This window comes from Onthophagus taurus, chromosome 7, assembly GCF_036711975.1.
Source record: "Onthophagus taurus isolate NC chromosome 7, IU_Otau_3.0, whole genome shotgun sequence".
NCBI lineage: Eukaryota > Metazoa > Arthropoda > Insecta > Coleoptera > Scarabaeidae > Onthophagus > Onthophagus taurus.
The window spans coordinates 1,429,374-1,443,757 of NC_091972.1; the positions used below are offsets into that span (position 1 = coordinate 1,429,374).

Here is a 14,384-nt window from a genome sequence, read left to right on the forward strand (position 1 = left end):
AGCGATTAAGTAGTCGATTTTAAAAGAACCGCATAAAAAGCAAACGTTCTCTTCGCTACACATATTGAGCTATTAAAAGCGTCGATTTACCAGAAACGACCGCAACGTTCCATCGTATAGGTGGACACGCACAAGTGGGACGGCTGCACGCGTATTGAGCGAAGGAATAAATAAAAATAAAGTCGTAATATAATAATCCCTGCGGAACGCGGTCGCGTACAAGAACATAATATACAAGTGTATCAAGTTTACTAAATTATGGTCATAATACCTGATCCGTTTACATACACCGAATCGTTACCTCATACTACGTTGCATGGTAATTTTAAACAACAAACGCGTTTTACTAGAATCTTTTTGATATCAACACCGACAACAACTTCGTAACAATCGCAAAGAAATCGATGAAAGCCGAAGGTTTTTCATTTGCGGTTAATGCCGAAAGTGATTGTGGATTTAATCGGACCAACCTTTGTTTGGTAGATTTTAATGGCCCAATCTTTATAAGAGGCAGTTAAACAGTCAAAATTGGCGAAGGAACGCCGTGAGGTGTGTATGTATGGTATGAATGAGGAGAACGCCTCGCCCAGTCACGATTTAATCGGAACTTTCGAAAAATTCTTTGATTAATTATCTTTAAGAGTAGTACGATTTTATGTACTATTGGAAATGTATTCGACAATTTTTCTCTATTCTATACTTACAACGCCATCTGTTAAAGATAAATTAAACTGTTATTCAAAGGAACAGATATCATTTTTTAAGAACTTTACATGTTATACAAAACATTGACAACAAATCTTAGTATTAGCCACTAAAATGAATCGCGGTGATGAGTTCTCTTTAAGTTACAAGTCTTTGAAACTCCATAAATGTTATTATTATATTATAAAGAACTAGAGTAACAAATTGTGTTTAACTGCAACATTTTTGAAAAGTGAATTTTTAATGATAAAATTCTTCAAACTAAACATGCTCATCTTGAAAGTAGTAGTAAAAGATAATACTTTTCCGTTGTAAAATTTAATTATTTTAATCATAAAGGCATGGTCGTTTTGTCGTTTCCATCATCTTAAATTAAATCCCAAGCGTTCCTCCACTTGCACGGGTCGTATTTACGATTTGTTATTTACTGTCCTATTAACGGCTAGGGTGATTGTGGCTCATATTGGCACCACCTGGTAAAGCGCCAGAAAAGGATAGTGCTACCGGTACAGCGCTAGTAAATAGTAGTAGCGGAGGCCGAACACAGCGAGGACCGATCTTTTGTTGTTGTCGTACGACAAGAAGTGCGAAGCCGCTTCGCCTTGCGCGGCAGGTGCATTCAGCCGAGTTATTAACTCTGTGATAAATATCAAATTTAATTTTAGAATTAATAAGCAAACAACGCGTTCTTCATTCCGTTCTCTATACATTCTCTACCTACAATATACTTTTAATCAAAAAATCTAATAGGAGTACAACATTCACTTACTATAATTTTATTATTATTATTTTAACCGATACAGTTTCAATATAAACTGTAATTTTAAAATTGAGTAGACTTGTACGAATAATAATAATAATAACAAACGGATTTTCCAATTAATATTATGTTGAATGAAGTTTATAGATTTTCCATTTAATAAGTTCGAGTGCGGATGCAATAGATATCTTGAAATGGACACAAGTGCATTTAAAATAAAAAGGAGATTGTTTAATAGCCAGCGAGAAACGCAATTAATGTTAATTAAACATATAAATTAAATATATACTGTGGGAATATAATCGCAAGTATTGCTCGGATACACCACAACTTAAACAAACGTAAATAATAAAAAGAAAAATTTGTGGGCGATGAATAAAAATAAAGTCGATCCTGCCAGGATTCGAACCTGGAATCTTCTGATCCGTAGTCAGACGCGTTATCCGTTGCGCCACAGGACCTGTGACGTATATTATTTCTAAATACTTTTACAACATTGTAATTAACAATATTTTATAGCGAAAGTGATAAGTGGGAACCTTTAAAATTTCTCTTATGCTTAATTCCTTATTCCTCCTCTTGTACTCTAAATACAATCCCATATATGCCAACTTTCCTAGCTTGTATGATGAACTACTTTATAAGGATTGGTCTTTTCTAAATTTAGCAGGTGAATGCAGATGATGCTTTGCGAGCTTTCTATACAAAATTGAGATTTTGGATTTATTTGTTCCTAATCGCGTCGTAGATCCTCATACCCTCAACCCAACCCCAAAATTAAACGGCTATTAAAGGTGAAAAAGTATTATAGGAAGAAGTGGACGAGAAGCAACCCAGTAAACAAGAAACATCTGTGAAACATTTCAATTTTAACGTACAGTGAATTAAATGAAACATTTTACAAGTACGTTTCATATACCCTGTTTTTCCGCTAGAAGCCGCATTCAATATAAGCCGCGGCTTATTAAATGTTATACATTTTTCATTTTTTCTACATTTTATCCCTACTAAGCCGCACACAAATATAAGCCGCACTCAAATACAAGCCGCTCTCGATTATAAGCCGCACACATTCTGATGTGTTGAGCAGTAACACGTTGGCCACAAATAGAAATTCAATTAAAAAATTGGATAACTGAAAAAAGAAAGGATGGAATACAAGTTACTGGTAAACAAGTTCTGCGACAAGCAACATTAGTAGCCGAGGAGTTAGAAATTAATTTAAAGGATCTCCAAAATGGGTATATAATTTCATGAAAAGAAATGATTTTGTAAGAAGAGTTGCAACATCGGTGGGACAACATTTGCATGCAAATTGGGAGGAAAATTTAATACAATTTCAACATTTCGTAACCGAAAACAAAACAAACATGGACTTACCTAACATTGGGAATATGGATGAAGTTTTGACTTACCATCAAAATTTACTTTTGCGAAAAAAGGCAGTGATGACATAAAAATTGTAACTACTGGACATGAAAAATCTAATTTCACAGTGGCTTTAAGTGTTCTTGCTAGTGGCAAGAAACTGCCACCATATGTAGTATTTAAAAGAAAAACACGCCCAAAAGGAAATTTTCCAAAAAGTGTTATTATTTCGGCTAATGAAAAGGGATGGATGTCTTCGAATGAAATGGAGCTATGGCTAAATGAAATTTGGAATAAACAGCCTGGATCATTTTTTAAAAAGGATAATGGCCTATTAATATTGGACTCCGTACCTGGACATCGCACCGATGCTGTAAAAAATAAATTTAAAAAAAATCAAATAATACCTGTAGTTATACCTGGAGGATTAACGAAACTGTTACAGCCGTTGGATATTTCAGTTAATAAATTTTTTAAAGCAAAACTAAGAGAATTGTGGGAGAAATTTATGATCAATTCTTATAATGCTTATAAAGAAACAGGAAAACCGATAAAGCGAGTGTCTTATGAAGAAATCGTTAATTGGATTGACACAGCATGGCAAAATATTTCTGACGACGTCATTAAAAACGGATTTAGGGAGACTAAAATAAAATTCTACAATGAAGAAATAATTCCAAATGAGCAACTACAAGAAGATGAACCTATAAATGAAGTGGAAGTAAACGATCAGGAAGAAAGCAACGAAATTAATCATGAGGACGATCATTTATTGTATGACTGCCTTTTGTCAGGCTTCGATTCGGATAGACCAGGTCATGAAGAAGACATGGATTTTATGATCTCATAGAATAGTTATCTACCTACATATAGTAGTAGGTACATAATTTGTTTTATTTCTCATAGAATATATCTTTTGTTTTAATGTAGAATATATCATATTGTTTCATTAAAATATATTTGGGTTTTTTTAATTACTTAGATATCTACGTAAATAAACTTTTATTAAAAATAAAAAAGTACTATTTTTGAAATGTTTTGCAACTATTTGCTATATTTTGATATTTAAATTCTAGCCGTCAAAGAAAACCGATCAAAAAAACATTTTTAAAATGAATGACATTTTAAATGGATAAATATAATGTAAATATAATTCTAATAAATACTTAGGTACATTTTGTACATATCTACAAGCCGCAACCTTTTATAAGCCGCATTTCTTTATAAGCCGCGCTTTGAAACCACTTTTTCTTCATACGAAACCGCGGCTTCTAACGGAAAAACAGGGTACGTGACAGAAACGATTGTTACGAAACGTATCTAAAGATATGTATCAAATACATCTCAGTAGGAATATTTATGAAATATCATTAAAATATGTAGCAGAAACGTTTCATTTGAAACATTTCTCTACAAATGTGTCTGAAACATGTCTGAATATCTTCATCAGCGCCTGTGAACGTATGCGCATGTTCCAGGACTCGGTGACTCATCAGCGTCTTGTCACGACTTGTTCTATTGTGTGTTTTGTGCTGTTCAATTCTGTTCTCAGTTCCTTCGAATCGTTTTCTATATATCTGTTCTGTGGCTCGAATATTGGTTTAGAATGGCGCAGGCAAGTTTCTTTATATATCACCACTAGATTTAGTTATTTTTGAATTTATCTAAAAACATTCTTGTTTAAAATGGTGACTTAAATCTTGTGATTGAATTTAACCGAAGAATATTATATTGACACAAAGTTATTCCTTAACCAACGCGATGTATTCGCTGCGACGGCGATTGTTACTCTTGATAATGTTGTCGCCAAGCCGACACAGCGGCAAATGAACATGCACAAACGTGCCCAAACCGACTTTTTCAACTGTCAGGTGACAACGACAAAAACAGTGGTTATTTAAATTTTAGTTAAATTTCTTAGTCTTGAACAATCATAAAAAGATGATGAAAGAGATCCCCAGCTTCTTCAGACTACAAGTAAAGAAGACCTATTTATTTTGTAAAAGTCTTATTGTTATAAGTGAGACCACATGTTGTAAAATTCTTTTTGTAATTCGCGACGGTAATGAAAGCTATAACAGCACTCAAACGGGTGCTGTAATGAGACTCCTTACAGCATCCGATGCTGTAATGAGATTTTAGTAACATTTTATGGAACCAGTTCACGTTGGTGACATTGGGTCATTAATTTTTCTAGTTGTCAATGTGACAATTTTTGTCTATGGATGTTTAAACACGTTCTTAGCATCGAATACAAAGTCCACAATGATGAGGACATTGACTCTGAGCAATTTCTCTTATTTTGGGAGGTGTACATCAAACATTTTTTTCAGGCGAATGTATTTGGTGTTTTGACAGTTTCTAATTGTCAATTCAAAGTTTCTATTTTCAAGTGTTCCGGTGTTACCAACTGCTACATACCTATTTCCCTACATTGCCAAAATTTACTTTATTTTTGTTAAAAAAAAGTATAAAAACGCGAATTACAAAAAATAGCATAAAAAACACGTTTCATAAGACTTAAAGCACTCATTCATTAAAAAACTCGTGGCTTCGCTACTCGTTTTTCAACTTGAATTCGTGCATTTCAAGCGTGTCTTACGAAACTTGTTTTTTAATATACTATTTTATCAAGAAAAATAAACAATTCCAAGACTGTACAGGGTGGGCAAATTTGGGTGTTATTATAGGCTATCTCAGAAACTATAAGAGATACGAAAAAAGTAGGTGCCATGTCCCGGTCTCTTTTTTCGGGACTAACCCAATCCCGCAAACACCAAACCTCTATCTTCTTTTGTTTTTAAGTTATAGCCAAAAAGTCAAATTTTCGTGATTTCAAAAAATGCTCATATTTCGTTTATTTTTGAAATTAGAGAAATGGGGTTGATACGTTCTTAAGACACTTTTTTAAGTAGAATATACTGCCGTTGAAAAATTTTAAAAATATTTGATGATTTTTGAGATACAACACAAAGTTGTATTTTTTTAAATACAAACTATACTTGATTATGATGTTAATGAAAAGAGCATATTTTTAGCTTTTCAATGATGTATCGCATGTATGGTATATTTGCGGAAAATAAGCGTTAATTTTCAATTCCAAAATAGTAAGCGCTAAAGTTCAAAATTTTGATTATAGTAGGCGGGTTCGGAAAGTAATTACTATCTAATTGCTATATCGTTTTGCACGAATATGACAGAAAGTTAAGCTTGTACCATTATGCAGGATTAAGTTGGTTTTGTACCAACAAATAAAAACTTTGAATAGTTGATTTAAATTTCTCAGTGTCTTATCCCTGACTTTGTTCACCAATAAAAAATGATTTGTAGATAAAGTTTGTTTATTAAAAATACAAGCAACGTATTCATTAATGAATAATTAAATATGAACAACAACTTCAGGAACTAAACATTCACAGACTGTGTCATCTTCTTCTACTAAACTTACTGGTTGTAAGGTTAGAACAGTTGGGTATCAATGAATGAAATCTTCGGTAGTATCTTCCCAGTTTTGCCCAACCATGAGATTTAGAAGTTTTTTCATATTCGCAACCTTTTCTTTTGAAATTGGGCAGCGGACTTTCCATTGAAACGATGTTTATATGGGATATGGAGCTTTATCTATCATTTTCAAAGTATCATTTTTTAATTTTTCGCTTTATGTATTTAAAAATAATGAGAAATTTTTAAGCGGGAAACTCCTTTCGAAAAATTCATGAATGAAATGATCAGTAAACTCACGTTACTATAGTAACTAAGTGGCATTTAACGTTTTCTTCGCCTACTATAATTAAAATTTTGAATATTAATCTTTAATATTTTAGAATTAAAAAATAACGCTTATTTTCCCCAAATACACCATGCGTACAATACATCATTGGAAAGCTAAAAATATGCTCTTTTCAGTAAGACCATAATCTATTATAGTTTGTATTTAAAAAAATACAAGTTTGTGTTGTAGCTCAAAAATCATCAAATATTTTTAAAATGTTTCAACGGCAGTATATTCTACTTAAAAAAGTGTCTTAAGAACGCATCAACCCCATTTCTCTAATTTCAAAAATAAACGAAATATGAGCATTTTTTGAAATCACAAAAATTTGATTTTTTGGCTATAACTTAAAAACAAAAGAAGATAGAGGTTTGGTGTTTACGGGATTGGACTAGTCTCGAAAAAAGAGACCGGGACATGGCACCTACTTTTTTCGTATCTCTTATAGTTTCCGAGATAGCCTATAATAACACCCAAATTTGCCCACCCTGTATACATCGTTTGTGGTACATTACTTGTTTTATTGTATTATCTGACATATAAATTGTCATGTAACTGTTTTTGTAAGTTATTTTGTAATACTGATAGTTTCTCTTTACAAAAAGAATTTTACAACATGTGATATCTCCAATAACTAAGATAAAAAAAAAATTTTATATTATTATAATTATTATTATTAAATAATACATTATAGGTATTCTTTACTTGTAGTCTGAAGAAGCTGGGGATCTCTGGCGAAACATCACAAATATATGTGTTTTAATTGAAACAAAGTTTCGTTTGAGAAAAAAAATTCTGTAGGTTATTCATATATAAACAGAAGTAAAAATAATTAAAAATACCACTAATATGATCTAAATTTAACTTTATATTTAAATGACCTACGATGACCTACATAAATTATTGGAATGTTTATGTATTTGTTTACAAATAAGAATTTTATTTTAGTTACCGTTTTAATATATTTTGTATACATATTTACTAAATATATTTAATGCATACCTACTCTTATACTTACTTTATATGTCTTAATCAATGAGAAAACAGAATAGTAGAAATTATTGATTGATAATTCTGAAATTTGGTACAGTAGGCGGTAAGTAACAAGTATCGTACTTCTATTATTATTTTTCCTACCTTAAGGTATGATTTTGTTGCAGCGTCCACCGTCTGCGTCCTGGGTGGTATGCTCAGAAATGCTTCCTCAGCATATGCATATCTTTTGAGGAAGCATGTATGAGCATCTTGTCCAGGATGCAGACGCTATACGTCAACGAAATTATATCTTTACATACATATGTACATCCCTGAAACGTCAACGAAACCTTTCAGAAATTATTTTTAAATGTTTATGATACATACTATTAATGTAATGTAAACGTAAACAAAACATTACAGAAATAATTCAAAACCATTAATGAAACATTTTAGTAGTGTACCGCAATTGTCAGCTGTATGTTGCAGAAACGTTTCAATAGAAACGTTTCAATAAAACATAAAAAGGGTCGGACATTAGCAGTTTCAGACACGTTTCATCTATGTTTCAGAAATATGTCAAAGAAACGTTTCATGTTTCAATAATATGTATCAGAAATGTTTCTGAAACGCAAATTTGTTTACTGGGAATAGTGCTTTCTATTCAGCGGAATATAAAAGCTGAGGAGTTTGACTAAACAGAAAATTTCTGATGCGTATACTTCCTTTAATATTAGTGCTAAACAATCGCTTAGTTCTGATCGCCATAACTTTTGGAGAGATATAAGACAGAAAACAATCCCGTACTAATTACTACACTACACAAACAAGGTGGGATTTGGGTTGAGTTTGTTGATACGGATTCGGGATCAGATTCAGGTTTCGGGTTCCGGTTTGGGTTCGATCTGGGTGTTTGGGGTTGAGTTGCATTGCATAGAATTAGAACTGGATTTCAGATAATTGTATCTCTTTATTTTTCTTATCGTTCGGGAATCAAAGTGAATTTTATACTTATTATTTTATACAATTTTATTTATCACTTGTTTCTTGAGCTATTATTTTTTAAGTATTATTCAAACAACAGAAAGAATTGTTGTGTAATAGTCATAGATCATTAGATAGATTCATTAAGTTTAAAAAGCTTTAATTTTTAACATGTGCATTCTTCTAAATCATCTTATTAATATTACTATATTTTCCGTTAATTTTAATTATTTGTTGATTGAAATGGGGGTTGTCTCCATCCACCAAATTCTCTTTCAATTTCTTCGGCAATTTTAAAGCATAAACGATCCATTTTAAAATTTCCAACCACCTGCAATTTTCAATTTCTTTTATTTTCAATTTCTTTTTCTCTGCGAATACTTACTTGTAACCCAATAGGTAAACCTTTAGAGTCGACCCCAACAGGACAAGAAGTAGCAGGAACACCCAAAGTATTAAAAATCGTTAAATAAGAGGTATCCAAAGTTTTCGAATAAATCTCCGAATGATAATGTGCAACCGTAGGAAATACAGGATACAATAAAACTCCGTTTGATCCAAGTAAATCGCTTATATCATTTCGAAAAGCTTCGATTTCTTTCATAATGTTCTCACGACGTCTTTTGGTAATTAATCGTTGTGCTATTTTATAAACCAACGCAAATAAAATCGTCGTTGGTTGAACATTTGATCGACCGACAAAAGTAAGAATTATTTCTTTAAATAAATTCCTCTTTTGATCATTAAAAACGGTTTGTACACCCGAAATTGATAATAAAGGCAAAAACGCCAAATCAATCGAATCAGACATCCGCTTTAATTTAACCTTTTCTGTTTGATGCCCGTTTAATTTAAACTGTTCAATAACTCTTCTCATTGTTCGAACAATTTCATTTTGAACCACATGAGTCATACAAGCGTTTCCATCAAATTCCATATAATAAATCGTAATAGTTTTTACGGGAACATCTATTTGCGGGAAATTAACTTTCATTTCCGGCTTTAAAATAACATCAAATAACAAATTTAAATCGCAGGCATAACGAGTTAATGGTCCAACTGTGAATGCGATGTTAAATAGAGGGTTTGGTTTATTTGTGTAAGGTATAGTTTCGTTTATTGAAACACAATTTCCGGTTGGTTTATGACCGAAAATTCCGCAAAAATGTGACGGTAATCTTATTGAACCACAAAGATCTGAACCAAGTCCCAATATGGATGATGCAGTTGATAGAAGAACAGCCTAAAAATTGAACTAACATTAGAACTAGAAACATTCTACTTTTGCCGTGTGTCTTTCAAGACTTTCTGGTTTTAGGTCTAGTGTTAATTCTCGTTTTGCTTCAATAAAGTATGCAAAAACCTGGTGGTGAATAGTAACTAAAACTAGAAGCAAAATTAGACCAAGAACCAAAAACATTTGGGTTTAGAAAGGGATACAAAAGTACGCTTATTTTTTAAATTATGTTCTATTTACTTCTCCTCCTGATGATCCACCACAAGTTCTTCTTGTATCATAAGGATTAACTGTAATACCAGTTTGTTTATTACATGTTTCCCAATTTAAACACAATTCCGGTGTATTAGAAACTAATAAAGGAATTCCACCAGCTGTTTTAATTTGTTTAATTGCATCGTTATCGTTTTTAGCAATTTTTAAATGTTTCGTTTTAACCCCACCGTTAAAACTTAAACCTTTTAACCCAACCGTTTCTTTTATTGTTATAGGTAACCCTAAAAGAGGGTAATTACATTTTAATTCATTTTCATTTAACATAGTTTCGCTTAAAAATTTGTCGACATTAATAGCGTCTGTTAAGGCAGCGTCAAATCGTTCTTGTACAATAGCGTTTAATATTGGATTTACTTCTTTTATTCGATTTATATAAGTTTCAATGACATGTTTACTAGATATTTGCTTCGTACGAATTAATTCGCCCAACGTTAATGCTGGTACTAATAATAAATCGTCATTTATTGGTGGGCATTTTTTTGATTTTTTAAAGTATCCAATCCATTTTATGGGATATAAAACAAATCCGAATATTAATGAAGATAACCATAGAAAAACATGTATTATAAAGCGCATTCTTGTTTACGTAAAGTATATAAATTTTCTTTTTCCAAAAATTTTATAGAAGCTTCAACCTATACAAAATTAAACGATTTAACTGTAACTAACGTCTTCTTTACTTTAAATTCGTTCTTTGGGAGAAAGAAATTTAAATGAGACAGTGTAATGAGGTATTTTTTTAAATAAAAAATGTGTTATTGACTTTTAAGAAACCGTAAATGATAGGGTTCTTTATTAAATGTCTACATCAAAGAATTTATTTATAATTTTATTAGGACACATTTTGAGGGATGCAGCTATCGCTAGACAACATCAGCTCTTTTAACAGTGGAAAGTCCTTTACCGCTCTATTTAAAATTCTGTATACTGCACTGGTAATCTCATTACCCGTTCTTTCGTGAAGTGTTTCAGACCAAATTGCACAGTATACAGCCTTAGTATCGTTAAATAATATATGTATGTATGTGCCGTCATGTTAAAGTACGACCAACCCAATATGGACGGTCAAGCATCGCGATCGTTTTGAAAGGTACACTCAGAACCAAAATGTTGTGACGCTTAATTGAAAAGTTTGACATTTATATTTATAATGTGGACAATTGTGAATGCAAGGTTATGAGTGTTGCATTTTAGATTATAAAATAAAGACTTTTTGTTTAGCTATTAATATTTGATTTTATGTCGACATATACAAAACAATATTATACTCTACATATTTATTGATTACATTATAACTTTATAACATAAAATATATTTGTGCTATTTCAAGTTTGTTGAGAAGTAACAATTTATATATGAGAGACATACATTTTTTAAAAACTATTCTAATCTGAATCACTATATGAAATATCACTGTCCGATTCACCTAAATTGATAATAAATCTCTCTTCATTGTCGAATAGCTGATCTTTTGTTATATATTCATTTCTAATTTTCTCTACGTGGTTACATTCTTCTCTCCATAATTCTGGAGTTATTTGATTTACTGCCTCGTGAATTAGATTTTCCATATTTATTAATCCAATATTACGAGAGGCTATTTTTCTCTTCACCATACTCCAAATTAGCTCTATTGGATTCAGGTCACAGTGATACGGAGGAAGGCGTAATACAGTATGACCCTTCGATTTTGCATACTCATCAATTACATACTGTGGTGATGGTTTGTACCTCCTAACGATTTCTAGTAGCTCGCATTTTAACATTTGTGGATGGTATGGTATGTTCATCGATTGTAGCCAACAGACTATATCATTTTTCTTTGATGAAGAAGTAGGAGGCCTATGTATTTGTACTGAATGGTAAGGCGCATTGTCCATAACGATTATTGAATTATCCGGTAAATTTGGTAGCACTTGTGTTTTGAACCATTTTGAAAAGTTCTCAAAATTCATTTCGTCATGATAATCACCACTTTTTGTTTTTGATTTAAATAAAAGGAAACCGTTCTTAATAAAACCCATACTGCCTCCACAATGAGCAATTATCCATCGTTGACCAGTTCCATCTTTTTTCAAAACTCCATGTTCATCAGGACCTTGCCAACATTTCGAAACAGTATAATTTTTATGTACGTAGCTTTCATCCAAATATACAGCAGGTCTCTTATTTTCACCAAGTTCATCATTGGCTTTTAGGAAACGTAAATAACGAGCTCTCCACGCAACAATATCATATCGCTCCATCAAATATTTTCTATTAGACTCACTCTTTTTATATTTAAATCCCATATCAATTAAAATGTTCCGTAACGTCTCTTTCGAACCTTTGAATTGGGTTTCATTTACCATGAAGGCATGTAACACATTTAGAGTTGGGACTGTCTTATCAACTGTATATAAAGAATGAATTTTATTGCGAAGTACACATCTACAACATAAAACAATGATATAATAAATACTCACACAAGTTACCACAAAAAGTTACCTGTCTGTATCATCTAACAAAATCCGAGGTGACCTTTTAACGAAGCTAGTTTTAACAATATCCATCGATGAAGATTGTGCTTCGGCCTGAGGTGGCTCATTTTCCTTATTGCAAAGCGTCAGTTTAATTCGCCGAATTGTTCTCTCGGATTTCCCTGTCATTGCTGCCACACGACTTATAACCTGGTCAACACAAAATGTATATCTTCCTGCCGCCTTTTCATTCTCGCAAAATGTGATAATATTCTGCAGTATTGTGAGCGCTTCGCTCTGCTCGGATTTTCTCTTGGACATGTTTGTAATATACGTATCTAATTGTGAAAATAAATTATATACATACATATCTGACACCTATTAAAATTAACATTACTGACCTGAAAATCAGATGAGAAGGGCTTTTGCTCTGAAAAGAACAGTTAATAGATAAACGAAATAGAACGATAATAGAAAATAAATTCGATAAACTCACAAAACCGTAATCTAACTCAAGCAACGCTGTCAAAGAAATGAAATGTCAGAAATATATCAAATACATATTGTTTTATTTGGTAATTTGACTGTACTACAGCCAAATATGGTCAAGGAGGTGAGGGGTAAGACATTTCCGATAATAGTTCGCATATTTTCCGCCGGCCAAATCCAACTGGTCGCACAATATATACATTTAGCTCATCGTGTCTTCGGAATTCCAATTCCCCAGCCTTTGCAGTCTTCACAGTGCCTTGATGCCTGGTTCCTAACGGACATAGCCTTTCCAATACCCGACTCCCAAATAGTTCTGCTGGATCTTCTTTCGTTTGGACTCGAATGTATCGTTTTTTTCACATTTTTTCATTACCCATTCGTTGAACGTGGTCGTATTTTGGTCTTTCCGTCTGCTCTTCTCAAGAAGTTCACTTTCACTGCCTGTAACCTGTTCTCCAATCGTTTCGCATACATACAGCACCATAGAGATGAAGATGGTGCTATATAATTGCTGTTTTCACTTTTTAGAAATGTTTTTGATCAATGAAGGGAATGATATGTTTTTGCACTTTTGTAGTTGACTTCATATTTCCACCTCACATCTCTGCCGTGATCCATTTTTGTTCCAACGCTTTGGTTACGTTGTTATCGTTGAGGACCAGATCTATTTCTTTTCCGATCAAGCAAAGATATTATGTTTTTGCTCTCTGTTCGTGACATGGCTCCACCAGTCAATGTGGAGCTATTAATTTCCTTGTCATATACTCGTCCTAGACCACTACCTCCAAAGATGTACTTGTTTTCCGTTATTATCCTCTCGTACAGTTTTTTTTTGATTTTATTAATCAGTATGGTTACTCCCTTACTGGCTCTTGCATTTTTAAAAACTCCGTTGTACCGGGTGGCCCGTTACTTAATTAATAAAACTGATTCAATAAATTTAAATAATTTATTTCTTTAAAGATTTTAAAAAAATAATTCGCCCAACGTGGGGCTCGAACCCACGACCCTGAGATTAAGAGTCTCATGCTCTACCGACTGAGCTAGCCGGGCAGATACTTCAAGTTTGGCTCAATTGAAAATCGTAATCTCTTAAAAATAAAAATATAATTGAAATATTAAATTTTAATTATAGTTCGTTTTTTTTCTATAATACTTGTCAATGTAAATTTTTTAGGGTTTCTATTGGTATTATCTTACCTTATTTTTTGTAACATTTTCAGTAACTAAATAGTTGAGGTTAAAATACTAATACATTTTTAGATTAATACGTTTTTAACGAAGTACATATTTATTGTAAAAACGTGCTACAAAGTAATTAAATAGAACCAAATACCTTTTCTAATAAACACCCCA

The 14,384-nt window shown here is 32.3% G+C and overlaps 2 protein-coding genes and 2 non-coding genes across 5 annotated transcripts; all 4 read right to left on the reverse strand.

The window, feature by feature from the left end:
• Positions 1-1,853: 1,853 nt before the first annotated feature.
• Positions 1,854-1,926, reverse strand: TRNAR-ACG (transfer RNA arginine (anticodon ACG)). Its single transcript has one exon. It is a non-coding gene; the product is annotated as a tRNA-Arg (tRNA).
• Positions 1,927-8,639: 6,713 nt separating this feature from the next.
• On the reverse strand, positions 8,640-10,653 carry LOC111419917 (fatty-acid amide hydrolase 2-B-like). Its single transcript, XM_023052806.2, has 3 exons — positions 10,042-10,653; positions 8,950-9,807; positions 8,640-8,895 (listed from the first exon to the last, which is right to left on the reverse strand). Exons 1-3 carry the CDS (start codon positions 10,651-10,653, stop codon positions 8,788-8,790), a joined length of 1,578 nt encoding a protein of 525 aa, XP_022908574.2. The 3' UTR covers positions 8,640-8,787.
• A 728-nt stretch (positions 10,654-11,381) lies between these two features.
• LOC139430818 (uncharacterized) lies at positions 11,382-13,149 on the reverse strand. Of its 2 annotated transcripts, XM_071198143.1 has the most exons (3): positions 12,938-13,149; positions 12,565-12,874; positions 11,382-12,507 (listed from the first exon to the last, which is right to left on the reverse strand). In XM_071198143.1, the coding sequence occupies exons 2-3, from the start codon at positions 12,855-12,857 to the stop codon at positions 11,463-11,465; spliced, it is 1,338 nt and encodes a 445-aa protein (XP_071054244.1). In that variant the 5' UTR covers positions 12,858-12,874; positions 12,938-13,149; the 3' UTR covers positions 11,382-11,462. The 2 variants fall into 2 exon arrangements, with proteins under 2 accessions (XP_071054244.1, XP_071054243.1); XM_071198142.1 differs by having other exon boundaries at positions 12,565-13,149.
• An 859-nt stretch (positions 13,150-14,008) lies between these two features.
• On the reverse strand, positions 14,009-14,081 carry TRNAK-CUU (transfer RNA lysine (anticodon CUU)). Its single transcript has one exon. It is a non-coding gene; the product is annotated as a tRNA-Lys (tRNA).
• Between the last annotated feature and the right edge of the window lie 303 nt (positions 14,082-14,384).